The sequence below is a fragment of the Ictidomys tridecemlineatus genome, chromosome 2 (genome assembly GCF_052094955.1).
Source record: "Ictidomys tridecemlineatus isolate mIctTri1 chromosome 2, mIctTri1.hap1, whole genome shotgun sequence".
In the NCBI taxonomy this organism is placed as follows: Eukaryota; Metazoa; Chordata; class Mammalia; order Rodentia; family Sciuridae; genus Ictidomys; species Ictidomys tridecemlineatus.
In genome coordinates this window covers 158,842,106-158,859,951 of record NC_135478.1, presented here as the reverse complement: position 1 = coordinate 158,859,951, position 17,846 = coordinate 158,842,106, and the positions used below count along the sequence as shown (strand labels likewise).

The 17,846-nt window shown below is 31.8% G+C and overlaps 1 protein-coding gene across 10 annotated transcripts in view; it reads right to left on the bottom strand.

The window, feature by feature from the left end:
* The window catches only part of Dgkb (diacylglycerol kinase beta), a 651,708-nt gene that overhangs the window by 503,892 nt on the left and 129,970 nt on the right, over nucleotides 1-17,846 (bottom strand). For 7 of the 10 annotated variants that reach the window (XM_078040040.1, XM_005328769.5, XM_078040041.1 and 4 more), the window contains 3 exons: nucleotides 15,947-16,023; nucleotides 12,302-12,322; nucleotides 277-430 (listed from right to left, as the gene is read on the bottom strand). In XM_078040040.1, coding sequence (XP_077896166.1) covers nucleotides 277-430; nucleotides 12,302-12,322; nucleotides 15,947-16,023 — 252 coding nt within the window. The remainder of the gene's footprint in view (nucleotides 1-276; nucleotides 431-12,301; nucleotides 12,323-15,946; nucleotides 16,024-17,846) is intronic. The other 3 variants (XM_078040043.1, XM_078040044.1, XM_040291720.2) reach the window with 1 other exon arrangement.

The following is a 17,846-nucleotide window of genomic DNA, read 5'->3' as shown; positions in this document are numbered from 1 at the left end:
CATTTAAAAATAATACTTTTCTAAACTTTATGTCTTAAAATTATTACCTCAACCTGGACTTGCAGGTTGATAGATAATGATGGATTATGTGTCCTCTAATGTTTAATTATTATTTGGAGACATTTTAAATGATTTACACAATCACAGTGTAGATTATAAATCCTGAAAAAAAGACAATTTTAATCAAATTGTCATTTCCCTTTTAATGAGAACTTGATACTAATTTAGCTTTTGAGATTTTAACTGAATAGACACTTTTAAAGTAAATAAACTTACCACCTGAAAGGAGAGCAGGCTTACTTTTAACCATTGGGCTAGAATGAGGAAACTTGTTGCTAAATGACATGAAAAGGTGTGCAGTGAAATCATCGGGAAGCTCGGCTTCCAGGAATGTCTTCATGAATAGCTTGAAACCTTCAAAATCTATGGTCTGAAAAACAATTTTTAAACATATATTTTAAGATCCAGCCAAATGTTAAGATTTAGTGCTATCTTCAAAATCATTAGTAGACATTACCTCCAACATTTGTTATATCCAGGTTTACAAAAGGAAAATACCAAGTTGAGAAATAGGTTGACCAGTCCTACACTAACATTGGCAATGGGATATATGTCTCACCTGTAGTGGTATAAGCAGGAAGAGAAGGAAATTTCCGGTTAGATGTTTCTATTTCCACAGTATCTGTATGACCTGAAAAATTTGCTCTCTGAAACTCAATTTTGTCGTCTACAAATTGGTGTTCTTATTCCTGTCCCACCAAGTGACAATGATTCGATCAGATGATGGTGTGAACAAGCCAATGCAGAGTCTTACAATCCCAACAGGCATACACAAGGAAAGGAGATCCTTATCTCCTTTTCTTGTTCATGATGGTGAGTACTGCTTTTGACAGTTGTCAAAAGTTGCTGACTTGTTCCAACTAAATACCGAGATCACTTGATAAAATAGTGGAAAACTTCATGCACAGACTTTCAAAGAAACATAATTCAAGATCATTACACACCCTTCTTCATTATAGAACCATGTTGATTAGAACTTAATTCAAAGAGCATTATTATGGCACTGAGTGTTGCTGTGTCCACTTGGTGAATGGTGACAGAAGCCACCTTCAACCTCAAGGTAAACAGGAACATTGCTCAAGAGCCATCAGAGAGCTTGCTTTCAGCTCCCAGCAGAGGAGGACAATGGACCAGAGTCTGACTTCTGATGGGGAAACTGGGAACAAGCAGGTGGTACTCTGGGGACAAGGCATGTGAATGGTATTGTATTGCACTTGGCCAAAACCTCTGTGACTGAAGAAATAATGATGTGTATGTTTCCTGAGAAACAGATGTGGACAATGTAGAAGAGAAGGCCTGTGGAATTATCTTGGGTCTTATTCATTTGAAAGGACTAGAAGATCTACAGAGAAAAGGCTGGAATAAAGCCACATGGGTCAAAAGAAAGAGAATGTAACTGCAGATGGGCTTCATAGGGAGCCCTTTCAAGGGCCATTTTTTTTCTTACCCTGCTTAATGTACTGAGATAAAACTAAAAATAGGACAAAAACGAAATTTGGCAGGCTGATGCTTTTAATTTTGTTCAAACTCCTGGCAAGTGAGAATAAAATTAATTTTCTAAAGTGTTATTTCAGAATCTTAAAAGTCTATTTTCCTCTATAAAAATATTAGAGGAAGGTGTTGAAATACGATCACCCACCACCTATTATTATCATTATCACTGTGTTATTGTTATAATATTTTGAATAAACCCCAAATGGAATATAACAATCAGGGATATCATTAGATAAAGTAGATTTTTTAAACCTGGATCATGTACTAATTCAGTATCATTTTTGTAACTTAATGTAATCTCAAGCAAAAAAAGTGAAACCAAAAACTTCACTTATTAATAGTTCCAAGACTCTGCCTACACCTCAATCTGACATTTTCAGTTTAGTTTAGTTTTGTTTTGCTTATTCATTTTCACAAATAAGACATTTATATTGGTGGCTGTAAAAAGACTTCATTTTCTTTTATCTTAAATAAATCTCCACCACCACCACAAAATATTGTGAAATCTGCTAGTAAAGTGAATTACATAACTAAAATCTATGAATAATATAAATATATGAAGAATAGCCTTAGGAAGTAGTTCTTTCAAAGAGCAATTTAACAAAATGAATGCAGTCAACATTTCACAATACAAAGATGAGGCCCACTTCTAGGCCACTCTATTCAACCTAAATTTTGAGAAGGGGCACTTACTCACACTAATAGCATTCCTTAGAGATTAACAATTACAGGGGAAAAAAATACATTCAACCAGATGAGTGACCAACATTGGTAGATGATCTTCAACATGTATGATGACCTTTGGGGAATTGAGAGTTGATTTAATTGCAAAGTGATAAGGAAGTTTGTGGAATGAAAATACTCACAGGCATAGTGGTTAAAAGCAAGATTAATCATGGTAGCACTTCCTTTTCTGCCCTGCATCTTCTGTGGTCAGCATTTTGTTTTCAACATAACAAGTGACAAGGTCTATGGTATTGGAAGTCAGATTACCTGGGTTAATTATTGGATCCAGTATTGGCTGTGTGACTGTGGAAAATGTATTTAATCTCTGTATGCCTTAATTTCTTCATCTATTAAATGTAAATAACAGTACTTACCTCTTAGCTTGTTGGGATAATTAGATTATTTACTATTTTTAAAGCATCATAATGATATCTGGCACACACTAAATATTATAAGTAGTTAAACAAAAATAAACAATATTTGTGAATAGAATCATCAGTATTAATGTTCAGAATTCCAAATAATATTGAAAAATACACTTCAAATTTATATACATTTTTTCATATGCATTTAATAAGCCATTATATGATTCACTGTTTTCATTGTTGGTTAGAGAACTAATAATCAAATCTGAACTTCCAGAAGGTGCAAAGGAGTAGAAATTACCAAAAGTTTTTCTCTGGGTCTCCTTTTAGAATGCAACTATATTTGAAAAAGTTATTTCAAGCTTAGAGTTTAGCTTGGTGACAGAGGAAAACAAAACCCACAAACAAAAACAAAAGCAAAAGAAAGGACTTCAGAATAAAACAATTCTATTTCAGAACCCAATACTTCCAGTTGCCCTGAGTGATATGGAACAAGGGCAAGAAATTTATTTGCTTTTTTGAAGAAAACACCTGCCAAATCTCAATTGTGTGCTCTTTACTCAGCTTTATGTACCCAAGAAGAATGGTAACTGTGATTTAATGATGAAAACTAGAACAATGTCCCACAAAGAGAGGAAACAAGCTGAAATACCTAGCATTCCTTCCTCCTCTTGAACAATATATTCCTCCTCAGCCCTCTTTTTTTCCCCTTTCTTTTCTTTTTTAGTACTCAGGAAGTGTTTCTGAGCTTTCCCTAGTATCCTAGCTCTGCCTTGCTCAATAAGCAAAAAATTCAGTTTAGTTTTATTTCTGGCAGCTCTAAGCCTTAATTTCCTCTATATAAATTCATATATGAGATCAGCAGTTCAGGGTTGTTGTCTAAATGTAATAAAAATTGGTGTAAAGTGTTTAACATACCCTCGAGCACATAATATGTAAAATAAGTAAATATTAAAAAGAACAAATAAAAGGAAACACTGTCTTGAGGTTAGATGGATGTTCTTTATTATCTTAACTTGCCTTTTTATTGTTTTTAAAAACTAAAATTCACTGTGTCTTCCCAAATGAAAACCTCAGATTTTCTGTGGCCTTAAATTATTTTCCAATAACTATTCTGTTATTATGCAACATTAATTTAAAAACTGCTTTTAGAAGGCAGGAATTTAAAAATAGATACTATGCTATTTTTTTTTTTAAACCTATTACCCTGTAAGCCCAGCTACTCAGGAGTTTGAGGCATGAGGATCACATGTTTGAGGCTAGACTGGGAAATTCAGAGCCTTTCTAAAAATAAAATATAAAAAGAAGTGGGATAGAACTCAGTAGAGCATTCCTGGGTTCAAACCCCATTACCCCCTAGCCTCCACAAAAGAAAGAAAGGGGATAGAAAGGAAAAAGCCTACTATAGAAAAGCAAAGATTTAATATTTCCTTAGTTCTTAGTGACTTCTAAGAGATTGCTGAAAGGGTACTGATGATGTTAATTGTTTCTTCAAATTTTTTTCTGTGTTCTTGGAAGTAGAACTTTCTTTTGCATTTTCTAATATACATGGCTTAAAAGGCTGCAAAACCCAAGGTTCATAGCCCGGTAAGAGCTGACTCAGTGTTTCTAATTCATTGAGGAATTGGTTCTTCAATGTTCATCCTGAGAAATTATCCTTTTTCTTTTTTCATTTGTAAAAGATATTTTAATATCTCCTAAAATTCTATGTTGTCTAAATTATTAGACATTTTTTATATGATTGATGTCTTCATACATTTTTTTATCTTAGTAGAAATTTTCCAAATTTAGGAATCAGAGTTTCTACTCCTGCCTTTAAAATTGATTATTTAATATTGTGGCCTTTAAATAGAATGAAATCACTTATAGACATATCAGCAGAAACATTAATGAGAAAAAGTGGATGAGATTTAATTGAGTGTTCAAAAAATCTTATTGAGGGCTGGGGATAAAGCTTAATTGGTAGAGTGCTTGCCTCGCGTACACAAGGCCCTGGGTTCAATCCCCAGCACCATAAAAATAAATAAATAAACAAACAAACAAACAAACAAACAAATAAATAAATAAAAAGAATCGAATTGAATATGAGCTCCTACAAATACAGGCACAATCTACTTGAATGTAAGCGCCTACAAATATAGGCATAATGTTTAAAATTTTGAAAAATTTTTTTTTTCCTTAAGGAGCAGCCACAGACTATTCAGAGAGATATCAGAGAATCTGTGACAAATGCAGACTGAGGGCGCTGCTCAGATGTTGCTGCCAAATTGGCATAAATTCAAACACATTTCTATATGCGTTTCATTATTATAGTTGACCATCTGGATCCTTTGTTTTTAAATCCCCTTTAATACTAAGGAAATAACACTGGTATTCATTTGAATATATTTGAAGTGAATGAAAATAAATGTAATTTTATCATTAATTTCCTCTGGCAGTTTTGGGTTGGGAATTTTCTCATGTTCAGCAAATGATCATTGATCATCCACTCTGTACCAAGCATCTTATAGGTGTTATGAAAAGAGTGTTATTGAAACACACACAAAAGAATCCTTCCCATCAGGGAGCTTATCTTCTAATGAAAGGAATAAGAAAACAACAACAAAATGTGCTAGAGGCACCATGTTGGATGGTATTAACTGCTATAGAAACAATAAAGAAAGAAAGATTTAATATTTGGGGAGATATGGTTGCAGTTTTAAACCAAATAAGCTGTTTCTTGAATAAAGATATAAAGATGATGAGGGAGAAAACTTATAGAAAGACAAAACAGTTAATGCAAAGAGCCTGAACTGTAAGGATATTCCTGTTTTTGTGGAATTGATACAGGATCTATGAGAAGAGTAAGAGACTAGAACAGGAGGGAGGGAGAACTCCAAAAAGAGGAGCCAAGGAAAGGATTTTTGGTGACAAGTGGACTGGGGAAAATCATGTAGAATTTTCAATCATCAAAGGACAGTTACAGTGTTAACATAAAGTCGGAGGAACACACTGGAAGGTTTTTAGCAGAAAACCACAGGATTTGACTCAATTTAACAGAATCCTATGAACATAAAACTCATGTTTATATAAGACAGAAGATAGTCCCTGTAAAGCTTTTTACATTTTTCTAACAAATGCTTTTGTGTTTTAAAAGACATGTAATAATTAATTAATAAAATGACTTTTTGAGCTATTAGAGATGAAGTAAACATCTACAACCACAGCCAAGGAAAGATTTCCCCTCATCTATTTATGAGTGCTGATTGTCTGATTGTAAGTCTAAATGTATAAGATACTATGTTAGCTACTGGGCAAAATAACACTGACAAAATGAGTCAGTTAATGATTTAAATTATTAAGGGGTTTTCTTTTATCCTTTCCATTTCAAGTTTGCTTTCTAATGTATATCATTAACTAATTATGTTAAATTGAAAATTGATGTGAAGACCATTAAGCCAAAGTATAGATATTAAATATGTAAGATGGCTAATTTTCTGAAATTTCAAGCACATATTTTTGATATTAATATACTTTCAGAAAAAAATGGTATTTTAAAATTTTCCATTTCTTATGGTTATCTTGGATTGTGATTGTATTGTTCCTTACTTTAAATTTCACAGAATTCCTTGATAATTCCCTAAGACTGCCATATAGCAATTTTCTTTGAAAAGAAATAATGAACAGCATAAAACCCTTCAATATTAATTTTAAAATTTGTCCACCAGAGGTTTATAATCCATAAGACTATACATTGCCTACAATCAATCTTGCCTAAGCCTAGCTTTTATTAAGGATCAGTAAAGAGAAAATGAGAAAATGCATATTTTTAGTAAAAGATCATATATGGCAAAAAAAGAGCTAATGATGCTCAAAGTTATTTTAGTGATTACAAAATACTCATTATGGATTGGAAGAATTTTAATGAGAATATTTTTAATGTGGTTTCCAGCATGCATTGTAATTTACTCAACTAACATGTGTACTTCAGCTATAATCAATCTCTCTTAACCTGATGAGATGGGGCCTTGTCTATTTTTCAACACTGTCACTAGTACAGGATTGAGTATTAACAAAACATACATATAAATACATACACATTTTCTCTTTGAAAAATGAAACCCATTAAAGATATCATGAATACCCATATACATGTATAATTCTAATGAATGATGTCAGTTTTTTTTATTATTCCATTAATTGAATGTTTACTTATAAAGAACATTTCCAAAAGTTATACTCTAGGTGGTGACACATGCCAGCAGATTTGCATGTGCAACTCCTCTTCCCTGCTGGACTGTAAGTCCCAATCCTACTCTGTGTCAAAAATTATCATGCCAAATAGGCCAATGCCAAAAAAAATACAAAGGCCTAATGTTCTCTCTGATACGTGAATGCTAACACAAAACAAAAGGAAAGGGAAGAATAGAAGTAAAGTGTATTAGACAAAGGGAAAAGGGCAGGGAGTAGCGAGAGGAATAGGAAAGACAGTAGAATGAATTGGACATAACTTTCCTATGTTCATATATGAATACACCACCAGTGAAACCACATCATATACAACTGCAAGAATGAGATCCTAATTAGCGTAAGTTATACTCCATGTATGTGTAATATGTCAAGATATACTCTACTGTCATTTATATATTAAAAAAAATAAAAATAATACATGAAACCCCCACACAGTGATCAACATAGGATCTTTTATACTGTAAGTCCTCATTATTTTTGTGAAGTATAGACAGTAGGATGGCAAAAAATCATGAAATTACGCTAAATTATATCTTCATAGGCAACCTAGCAAGAAATAAACTTGGCTAGGTAAATGATAAAAATTTTGGAAAGTAGAATGAGTACAAAAGTTTCTCAGCGGGGATATATTCCTTCACTTAATGAATTTCAAACAACATTATTTCAAAATATAACAGACTATAGCCATATATTTACTACTGTAACAGGATAAAATAAAACAAAACCAGTAAGAACAGTGTGACCAAGGGTTTCAAATACATCCTATTTCAAAAATTCTGTTCTTTTGAATCCATAAATGCCCAAATCTTCCAGGATTAGCACTGGGAGAAATATCAAGTTGAGAAAGATAATAAAACCAGGAAACACTCTGTCAACATCTGAAAGTGAGGGATTAAGATTTTACAACTAGGTCAGGGAATTTACTATTTTTAGGACTTGAGAATCTCCTGAATTGAAACATTTTGTCAGCAGCTTACAAAGTGGATTTACTAGTTTGACACTCTTGGGTAGCAAAGACCATTCTGAGCATTTCCATTTCTCTCACAGAACCATATTCAGTATCTAGTACATATTAAACATGCCACAGTCAGTGCATTTGGGATGCAGTACAATAGTTTTGTATATGTTTCAAGTGTTTTTTCTCTGTATATTTATGACTCAATTATGGGTGTTTTTATTCTGTTTTCCTTCTCAAAGTCTCCACTCTTTCCTTTTAATCTTTATGGTCAATGATCTCCTCCATTATCCTTAAATGGAAAGATGATATTGGAAATTTGATTACAATGCCAGTTGCATTTAATGGAAACACTAAGTGTGGCAATGCTTTAGGAACTGAGCCAAGTATTTTGTATGCATGCGATAATTTAATAAGTAGATGCTATTATTACTCCTATTAAATACAATTCCAGGTTCAGAAAATTTCTTTAAATAGCCCAACACCCAAAGCTTCTAATTATCACCAAAGACCTAAATATTACTAACTTTAATGCCCGTGTTAACAAAACATATACCTAAGTACATACACATTTTCTCTTTGAAAAATGAACCCCTCACCTGTAGGTGAAAAGTGCAATTTTGTAGAAATATTTTGCAATATTCATACATAGTACATGACATTCTGTGGTTGATTTTTAAAAGGTAGGTGCACTGATCAGTATCAATAAGCCTACCACTTTAGAAGAAGAGCTACTCACACAAAAATGTATAAAAATAAAACGTAGTGATATAATACTCTTGTCAGTTGCCCAGTTTTGAAAACAATTGTCACTTTTTCTGCAACCTTTGATTAAAATTGTAACATATTACCTACATCTGAAACATGTTCTAAATCGGTCCCTGACTTTCATTATAATCTGCATTGCCACCTCAGTTGTTTTTACTTTATTGCTTTGGATATCTCATCTTCTTTTCCACTGAAGTCTATTTTACACATCATCTTTGAAGGTATTTTTCTAAGAGAAAATTTTAACTTGTTCATCTTAAAGTTATTAATTATGATTTCCTTTACCTATTTTAAAAAACCTTAAAATTATTAGACATTCTAAGACATTCTACCCAAATAATTAGATTAATTTACCATCAGTGCTCTTCTGCTCAAAAAACTACTGCTGGTGATTAAAAAAAATCAGAGACAAAACCCTAAAAATAAACTTCTTGTTTGGCTGGGTACCCTTTGTTCTACTTCTCCTTGGAAAAAAGCAGAGAGGTCGCCTCAAGATAAAATACCAGCATCACTGTTTTCTATAATCTGGTATTTAACTCCTATTTAATAAATGTTATTAAACAAATGAAGGACAAATGAATTTATACACTATCTAAAATTCACACTTAAATTTTGTTCTATTAAACTAAAGAGAGAAACAATTTATTTTCCAAATCCATTTACATTTATTCCATAATCTCACTTTTGAGAAAGTAACTGAATAGAATTGGCTTAGTTGTACCTTATGTACTCTAAATAATTACCTACATTTTATTTTTTGTATGATTATTATAGCAGTTTGTGGTAGAAATAAATCAATTTTGATAGCTATCACCTAGCAGTCAAATCATTAATACAAGTTCTCAATGTAGAAAAGATGTAGCAGATGGTTCATTCTCAAATTCTGTTTTCATAAATAAACGATAGTGTATCTTCATAAACATTGAAGTTTGAGTAAAAACTGCAAGAAGCTATTCAAGGTGATTTGTTTAATTATGTTATAACTAATTAAGCTAACAAATATAGATATAAATAACTTCTCAAATTGTTGAACATAATTTCATTCTATGCTAGAACAATTTTCTGAGTATGGGGCATAAAAAGTCAAGCCCACATATTGAAAGGCGAAGTACTGTAGATTCCATGAATAATCAATAGATGGTCAATATCAGGTTAATAACACAGAATTTCAGTTGGCAGTTTATTTTTCTGTCTTGTAGTTTGCCTTCAAAACTTGTCTCCTCTGTAGGTTTGATGAGAAGGGGAAAGTCACAAACATGACACTAATGGTAGTAGAAATGCTTGTAGAAAAAGATGTCATTCCTGGTTCAATACAGTTGTGAGAGATGGAACAAATATCACAGCATGATAGTGCTTACATTGGGACAGCATTCAGGGTTGAGGCCAGCATGGCAGTGGAAGCAAATATTGTGTCATGTCCCCTCCCCACCACATGATAGAAAGAAATAATATAGCAGTCATACTTCCTCATGTTTGCATAAAAAAGGTGAGTGTCTAAAAAAATTAAGGATGCAAGATTGGTTGGTGTTATAATCTCAGATGTTCTAGCTAAATTTCTCATTTGGTACATGATTCAGAATTTTTGGATAAAATTATGTTGGTCACTAATGTGTGACCTATGGTGTCAGTGTCTCTAAATGCTAATGGGACACATACTCTGAGCCACTCATAGAGCTGATTATTTCACATGCACTTTAGAATTAAAACCTTTTAACAATGCAGTTTAGCTGCTACCCTCTGTATTTTATAGGTGAACAAGGATTCCTAAGGTTGGATTTATACTCAGTTCAGCCAGATTCTTTTTTTTTAAAGAGAGAGAGAGAGAGAGAGAGAGAGAGAGAGAGAGAGAGAGAGAGAGAGAGAATGAATTTTAAAAAAAATATTTATTTTTTAGTTTTCGGCGGACACAACATCTTTGTTTGTATGTGGAGCTGAGGATCGAACCCGGGCCACATGCATGCCAGGCCAGCGTGCTACCACTTGAGCCACATCCCAGGCCCTTCCTTATGCTTTCTTTAATGGAAAACATTGGATATGGTTTAGTAATTTTCATTTACAAAAGGATTTCCGTATTATTGTTAATAACAATATCAATGTCAATATCTTTTATAAAGACATTTAAAATATTACACTTGAGCTGGGGGTATAGCTCAGTGGTACAGTATAGTCAAAAACTGAATATTACATTAGTTAGCAGCACTTCAATATGTAGGTTCTAAATTCTCAGCTTTTTTTTTTTTTATTAAGGGATCACAGCAACTTACTTGTCTGAATGTAAAACATACAGACATTAACAGAAACAACAGTGCACAATATCAAGTGCAAAGATGAGGGAAGCCCAGGGAGATTTGAACCCTAACACAGTCTTAGGCCAAAGACCAACTACTGACAGGAAAACACCACATGCAGAGAACACTGGTACATCAAAGACACAGGTAGAGCAATAGCACAGGTAACATTCTCATTTTTTTGTTTGTTTGTTTGTTTTTGTGGTGCTGGGGATTGAACTCAGGGTCTTGCACATGCAAGGCAAGTACTCTACCAGCTAAGCTATATCCCCAGCTTGCTTTTCAATATTTTTTAACCTTTTGGTTCCCCTCAGCTTTGCCTGGTTTTTCTATTCTGCAAGAGATTTCTTGGCTACTAAAGAACAGCAAATGGAACAAAGGACAGACAAGGAGAAGAAAAGTAGAAACTCATGCTGTCTAGGACTGGTGTCTAAATCCACCAAGACTACTCTGATATATGATTATATTTTACATGCAGGGCATTAAATCACTGTGCTTATTGTTACAGAAAGCATCAGAATACTTGAGAACAAAAAACAACTTTTATGTATCCAGTATTGCCCAAGAGAAACAATAGTATAGTTTTAGAAAACTCATGCATTTTAGTAAGAAAATATGCCTAAGTTGGTAAAAAATATATCTATATGTGTATACATGTATGTGTATCTATATGTGTATACATTTATCACATATATCTATATATGTATACATGTATCACTATATATATATATACACATGTATCGCATATATCTATATGTGTATACATGTATCACTATATAGATAGATAGATAGATAGATAGATAGATAGATAGATAGATAGATAGAATTATCTACATAGAACACCCAATAATGTGTTGTAATTCTATACATTCAACTGAACTAGTGACCTATAACTTCCCTGGAAGAAAGTAATAGAAATAACAGACTGTTTACCCTTTTTCCCAGGAGGACAAAATTAACAGCTTTGTGAAAGTTATGTTTCACACAGAGAAACAAACATAAAATTGTAGACAAAACAAAACAAAAAGACTGTATCATTTTATTTTGAATGCAATTTTTAAATCTTCCATTTTAAATTAATAAATTGAGACTTTCATTGAATAAGCTAATTTATCAGTCTCACTTGTCTGAGTGAAATTAGAAAATTAAATTCCAGAGTATACAAAACTGAAGTCCATACTCTGGATATTCTTTTAAATTCTATTAAGGTAGCTATTCCTCCATTTAAGACACTGTTTTGAAAAAAAATTCTGTTATACCTGACCTCAATTAAAAATTTATGAGTATTATAGCTAATATAATACTATGTAAACCTTATTGATTCCGAAGTATAGTTTAGTGGTATTGGATGAGAAATTCATAGGTCATATCAGAATAAAAGAAGAAAGATTGTAATAGAAAAGAAAATGTCTTACTTGGTTAAGAATGTCTTGTTTCTGTGCATGCAAGGAAAGAAAGAATACATGTGTTAATGTAAGATAATTTATACTCATTATCTCATTTCTCTGATAATTATATTAAAAGTTCAAGTTTATAGATTGGTTTTAAAACATATACTAGGCCTAGATCTCAAAATATGATTTTTGACAGCATCAGCACCATAAACTGGAAGAGTGATAGAAATACAAATTCAGCAGCCCCCACCCCAGAAACACCAAATCAGAAACTAATGGAAGCAGAGAGACAAGTAACATTTCATGTTTTAATAAGCCCCCACATAATTCTGATGTACACTTGGATTTGAGAACCATTGACTAGATCAGTATTTGAATAAGCAAACAATTTGAACTGACATGAGACAAATATAATGAATAACACATATTGTATGATGAAAGTCATTGAAAGTGGATAATGAAAATATGAGCTTGCAAAAAATATATTAGATAATGAATACTTATTCTCCATTCTTCATGTTTCCTTTTATTAGCATAACATGCCAATCTTTTCTCCATGCTTCTAAAGATTATATATATTATTTCCACACACTGCCAATTTATTTGAATTTTTTAGATATCAATAGAATAATTTGGAATTGATTTTAAAATCCAAGGCCAAAACAAAAAATTATGTGGAATTCTAATGGTTCCACTACTCTCCTCAGATCATTTACATGTCCTGACAGTGTTTTATAGAAAATCTTTTTGCTAAGACAAGGTCTCTGCTACAAACTAGTTGTAATAATACTCTTAACTTCATATTATTCATATAAGATTAGGCAAAGACCAATAGGAGCAACCTCTTACCTTGCCAGTCACAGGTCAGCAACAATTATGTGTCTGTGATATGCCACACTTATTATAAAAGCAATAACATCCACTACCTTCCCCTTCCCCTATTCTTCGTAGGAATCAGGGCCTTCCTGCTTTCTATGGCTTAGTCAATGGAGGAGGAAATCTTAAAAACGGGCATCAGCCTTAAACTGGGTCTCTGAATAGTAGTTTTAATTGTGGTTGTTGTCATCCATCTAACTAGTTAATCTTTGAAACATCATTTTACTTTTTTAAAAATAATTTTTTTTAATTTAAAGGCCTTGCAAACTTATGAAATTAGATATGTCAGTTCTTTTAAAGACCTTTATTCAAAGAATATTTAAGGTCATTGTTTGGATATCTGCTATTGATTTCTTCAAAGGACAAAATTTTCTTTAAAAGAATTAAAATAAATCATTGTGCATATTAAACATAATATTTCTACTCAACTAAAATAGGCTTAAGAAGTTTATATCTTCTTTGGATCAAGTTTTCATATACAACTTTTAAAAGTCAGTAATGCAAGCAAATTATAAACTAAGGAATGCATATACTCCTTTAGCAGCTTTACTTTGTATTGGGAGATGCAATTTAAGGGACTTTCTGTTTATTCTCTTCACAAATGTATTTAGTATGGATTATGTGTCATATCTATTTTAGAAAACAAGGGATTAATTATTTATTCTAAAGTCAGCCTTGATTAATCACTTCTCTTGTATTATTGAGCATCAATAAGAGTCATTCATGCCAAACAACTTTGGTCTCAACTTTGCTCAAGACAGAGTGATGATTTCACCTATGAATTAACAGTAGAAATTCTTTCATACTACTAGAGTAACTTTTCATAAATAAGGACATATTAAAATAACTATGGGCGTTAGTATTTTCATTCTCAGTAGAGGACATTCCTAATTATTTCCAATTGGCTTTTATAAAATACATAACTTCTTTCTTTAAAAAATCACAATACTTTAAAATTTTCACCTGAAGGAAAAATTTCTGTCAATATTCAGATCAAAGAGTGGTTTCACTCTTAATTTAGAATTGCTGTTGGGTCTTAATGAGATCCAGCTTTTTGTTTATCCACTCTCCATTATTTTAATTATGCATCTCTACAGATCTGTGCTTTTACAGAGAGGTATTACATGATTGAAGTCTGACAACATATGTGTGTCTAGCAAAGAACCTAGAAATTACCACAATAAATCCAGTATATAGTGAATGATAGTCCTCATGAAATAGATAATATTAGCAAGACTACATCTTGGGAATTGTTTAAATAAGAAATCACTGAGGTAAAAAGTCTATGATAGCTTTCAGCTATCTTTAGGGAGAAAAGTAAGTTTTAATCTCTGTATAGAGTAGATAAATATGCATGTTTTCAGGTAATATGGTGATTGTTAATATTAATGACATTTTTCTTTTATAGAAATTTAGTGTAGTTGACATCTCTAATTTCCACACTCTGCTTTCTTGGACTTTGAGATTTTCAATTCTACAAATTAAGCCATTAATATTATTTTTCTCACACTAGAGCTTCTAGGAAAATAAATTGTGAGGGAAATGCAGACCAGACATTTGTTTTGTTCCTGATAGAGGAAAACAGGAATAGTTTTAAAATTGCCTTTATTTTCCCCACCTTTTTACCATTAAACATAATAATTTTATGTTTTAAAAAGAAAATAAATCTTAGGCTAAATAGATATAAAAATTTATCATACTGTAGAGAGAATAAGCAAACGTGACAAAAACACCTATGAGAAATAATTGATAGGGATTTATAAAACAATAGGAATATTTGAAGGTTAGAATCTAGAGCTTAGAGAAGAATACTTAAAATCAAGTTCTAAATATTCCAGAGAAGAATAAGATTGAAAGTCAATCAGGGACTGTGTTCTTATAATCATGGAAATGCAAAAAAAAAAAAAAATGACAACAAAAGAGATACTACATCTTTGTCTGTAAACAAATCTATCTAGATGGTACATTTAGGTAAAATTGTGTTTTGATAAGAGCAGTCTATTTTTATTCCCATAAAACCCAAATAACACTTGGTGAAGCTACAAATTAACTAATTTTAATACTGACACTCAAAATGTAACACTTCTTAACTAATATTAAAGGAAAGACTTTTTAACAAATGATTAGGAAAGGGAAGACATTCATTCCAATATGGCATGCAAAAGTAATTGACAGTTAAAAAAGAGAACTTCAGGAATTCAAACCATAATAATAATAGGTTAAGCACAAGATTGGAGGAAGAAATTACTTTCCTTTAGTACAAGCTGGCTCCTTAAAATGACAAAGTGATTATGTACATCACAATATCTTTGGGGAAATAATTTCCTGAATGGGACAACTCTCATGCCCCACACTAATGCCCATATTGGTTGAAATGTGAAGGTTATAGAGTGAGAATCAAGCACTCTCTCTCCACTATCTGATCTGATTTCTTGACATCTAAAAAAAAATAACACTCCATTTAAATGATCTAACTTTTCAAGCATATAATGTAGAAATACAATATCATTAGTAATTTTGAATGAAAAACATGCTATATTTATGATACCTTCAGAAAAGCATTTTGTTATGAATATTTTTTTATGTATGGTATATGGTAATGATTTATGGGATGTGATATATACATGTATGTGTATATATGTATACATATACATATATGTGTGTTTATGCACGTAAGCATATAATATATATATGCCTACACACTATACATATTTTCAAGAACTTTTAATGAAGAAATACCCACTTCTAACCATAATAATTAAACTAATATAAAGAAAAAAGAAGTTTTACCCCTTCAGGATTATACTTTGCAAGCACGCCGTTACCATGGAATTCTTCAAGAACATCCTTTAATTTCTTTGTAGAATCTACAAAAAATAAACAAAAACACATAAATTGTTTAATATGTCTACTATGATCACATAGTACAGGCCAGAATAAAAGATATAAAATGTAAAATAATCATCAACAGAAATGAATTTAAAAATCATCATGTAAAATGTAAAATTTTTTGAAATGCCATTTATTTGGAAAAAATGACAAAGTAACAAAAACGAACAGAAATAAGTATATTCTACCACGTATATTGCTTAAGAACAGGCCACTGACTCTATATTATATGAATTAATGAGCAAATAAGTGAATAGGCTATATGTTCTCTTCATTTATTTCCATAGCATAAAATCTAAATAAATGAAATACACAGTTCAAAAAGAAAAAAGAGAACATAGTCATTCCTTGTCAAACTTTACAATTTATATTTTCAAATATCACTGCATTAACTAACAACAACATTGTTAAAGTTTTATATCATATTAGGTGTTGAGATTGACAGCAAAATAGTGTCCTAAACTAAAATAAATACTCTTAGAATTAATATTTTAATATTTTATTAGACTGAATGTACTATTATATATTCAGTGTACTAAAACAATGCTCTCATAGAAATATAATTTTGATTAAGCATCTCAGATATATGGTGCATTTAAGTTAGTTAGAAACAGTAGATAACAAGTATAAGTCATCTAAATATTCAATCAAGTTTAAATAATAGTGAATGAATAATCTTGAAATAAAGTGTAGGAATTATGTAGATTCATTTACAGAAGGTGGCAGGAGTAATTGTATCCGAGCAGTTGAATATAATTCTTTCTGACTTTGCCTAAACTCAGTATTTTTTTTTTTTTTTTGGTAGTGTGCATTAAACTTGGGGGAACTTGATCACAGAGCCACATTCCCAGACCTGGTTTGTATTTTACTTAGAGATAGTCTCATTGAGTTGCTTAGTGCCTGAGTGCTTGCTGAGGTTATCTTTGAACTCACAATCCCTCTGTCTCAGCCTCCTGAGCCACTGGGATTACAGGTGTGCACCACTGTGCTTGTCAAATATCTCAGTGATATTTGATCTGCATAAAATATTTCCCAGTTCCAAAAAAACCTCATTTTCAAATAAGCTTTTGAAATACCTGTTAGAAAATCCACTCTTGATGAGTGTCCATCAAATGTATCATGCCTATATTTTGTGAACTCTATTTTCACTTGGAATGTACAATTTTCTTCCTTTATATTTGAAATCATGTGTGTTTGTACGTTTGTGTGAGTTATTTTTAATTGAGATAAATTTATATAACATAAAATTCACTGCTTCAACTATTATAAATATGCAATTCTTACATTTTCAGTACATTCTCAATGCTATACAAACATTACCAATTGTCTGATTCCAGAATATTTTCATTTCCCTGAAAAGAAAGCCCATAGTTATTAACCATAACTCCCCATTTTCCTTTCTTTCCGGTCCTTGATTACCACTAATCAATTTTATTTGTATATCAATTTACCTATTCTGGACATTTAATGTAAACAGAATATAGTTTCCTATATTTTTCATTTTTAGTACATATTGTGATAGCAATTTTTATCTGTCATCAGAGTTAATTTTCGCTCATGTCCCTTACTAGACTGTAGGTTACCCTAGCACAGAAAACATATATTTACATTTTTACCCAACTTCAACTGTATGACAAAGCTGAAACAACAGAATTGCAATAAATATTTGGATTGAGTTGAAGATGTAGCTCAATGACAAGGCTGGGTTTTAATTCCTGCCACCACCATAAAAATAAAGTGGGATTGATTGTATGTCCTCCTCTGAGAAGTGTCTGTTCAGGTCCTTGGCCCATTTGTTGAT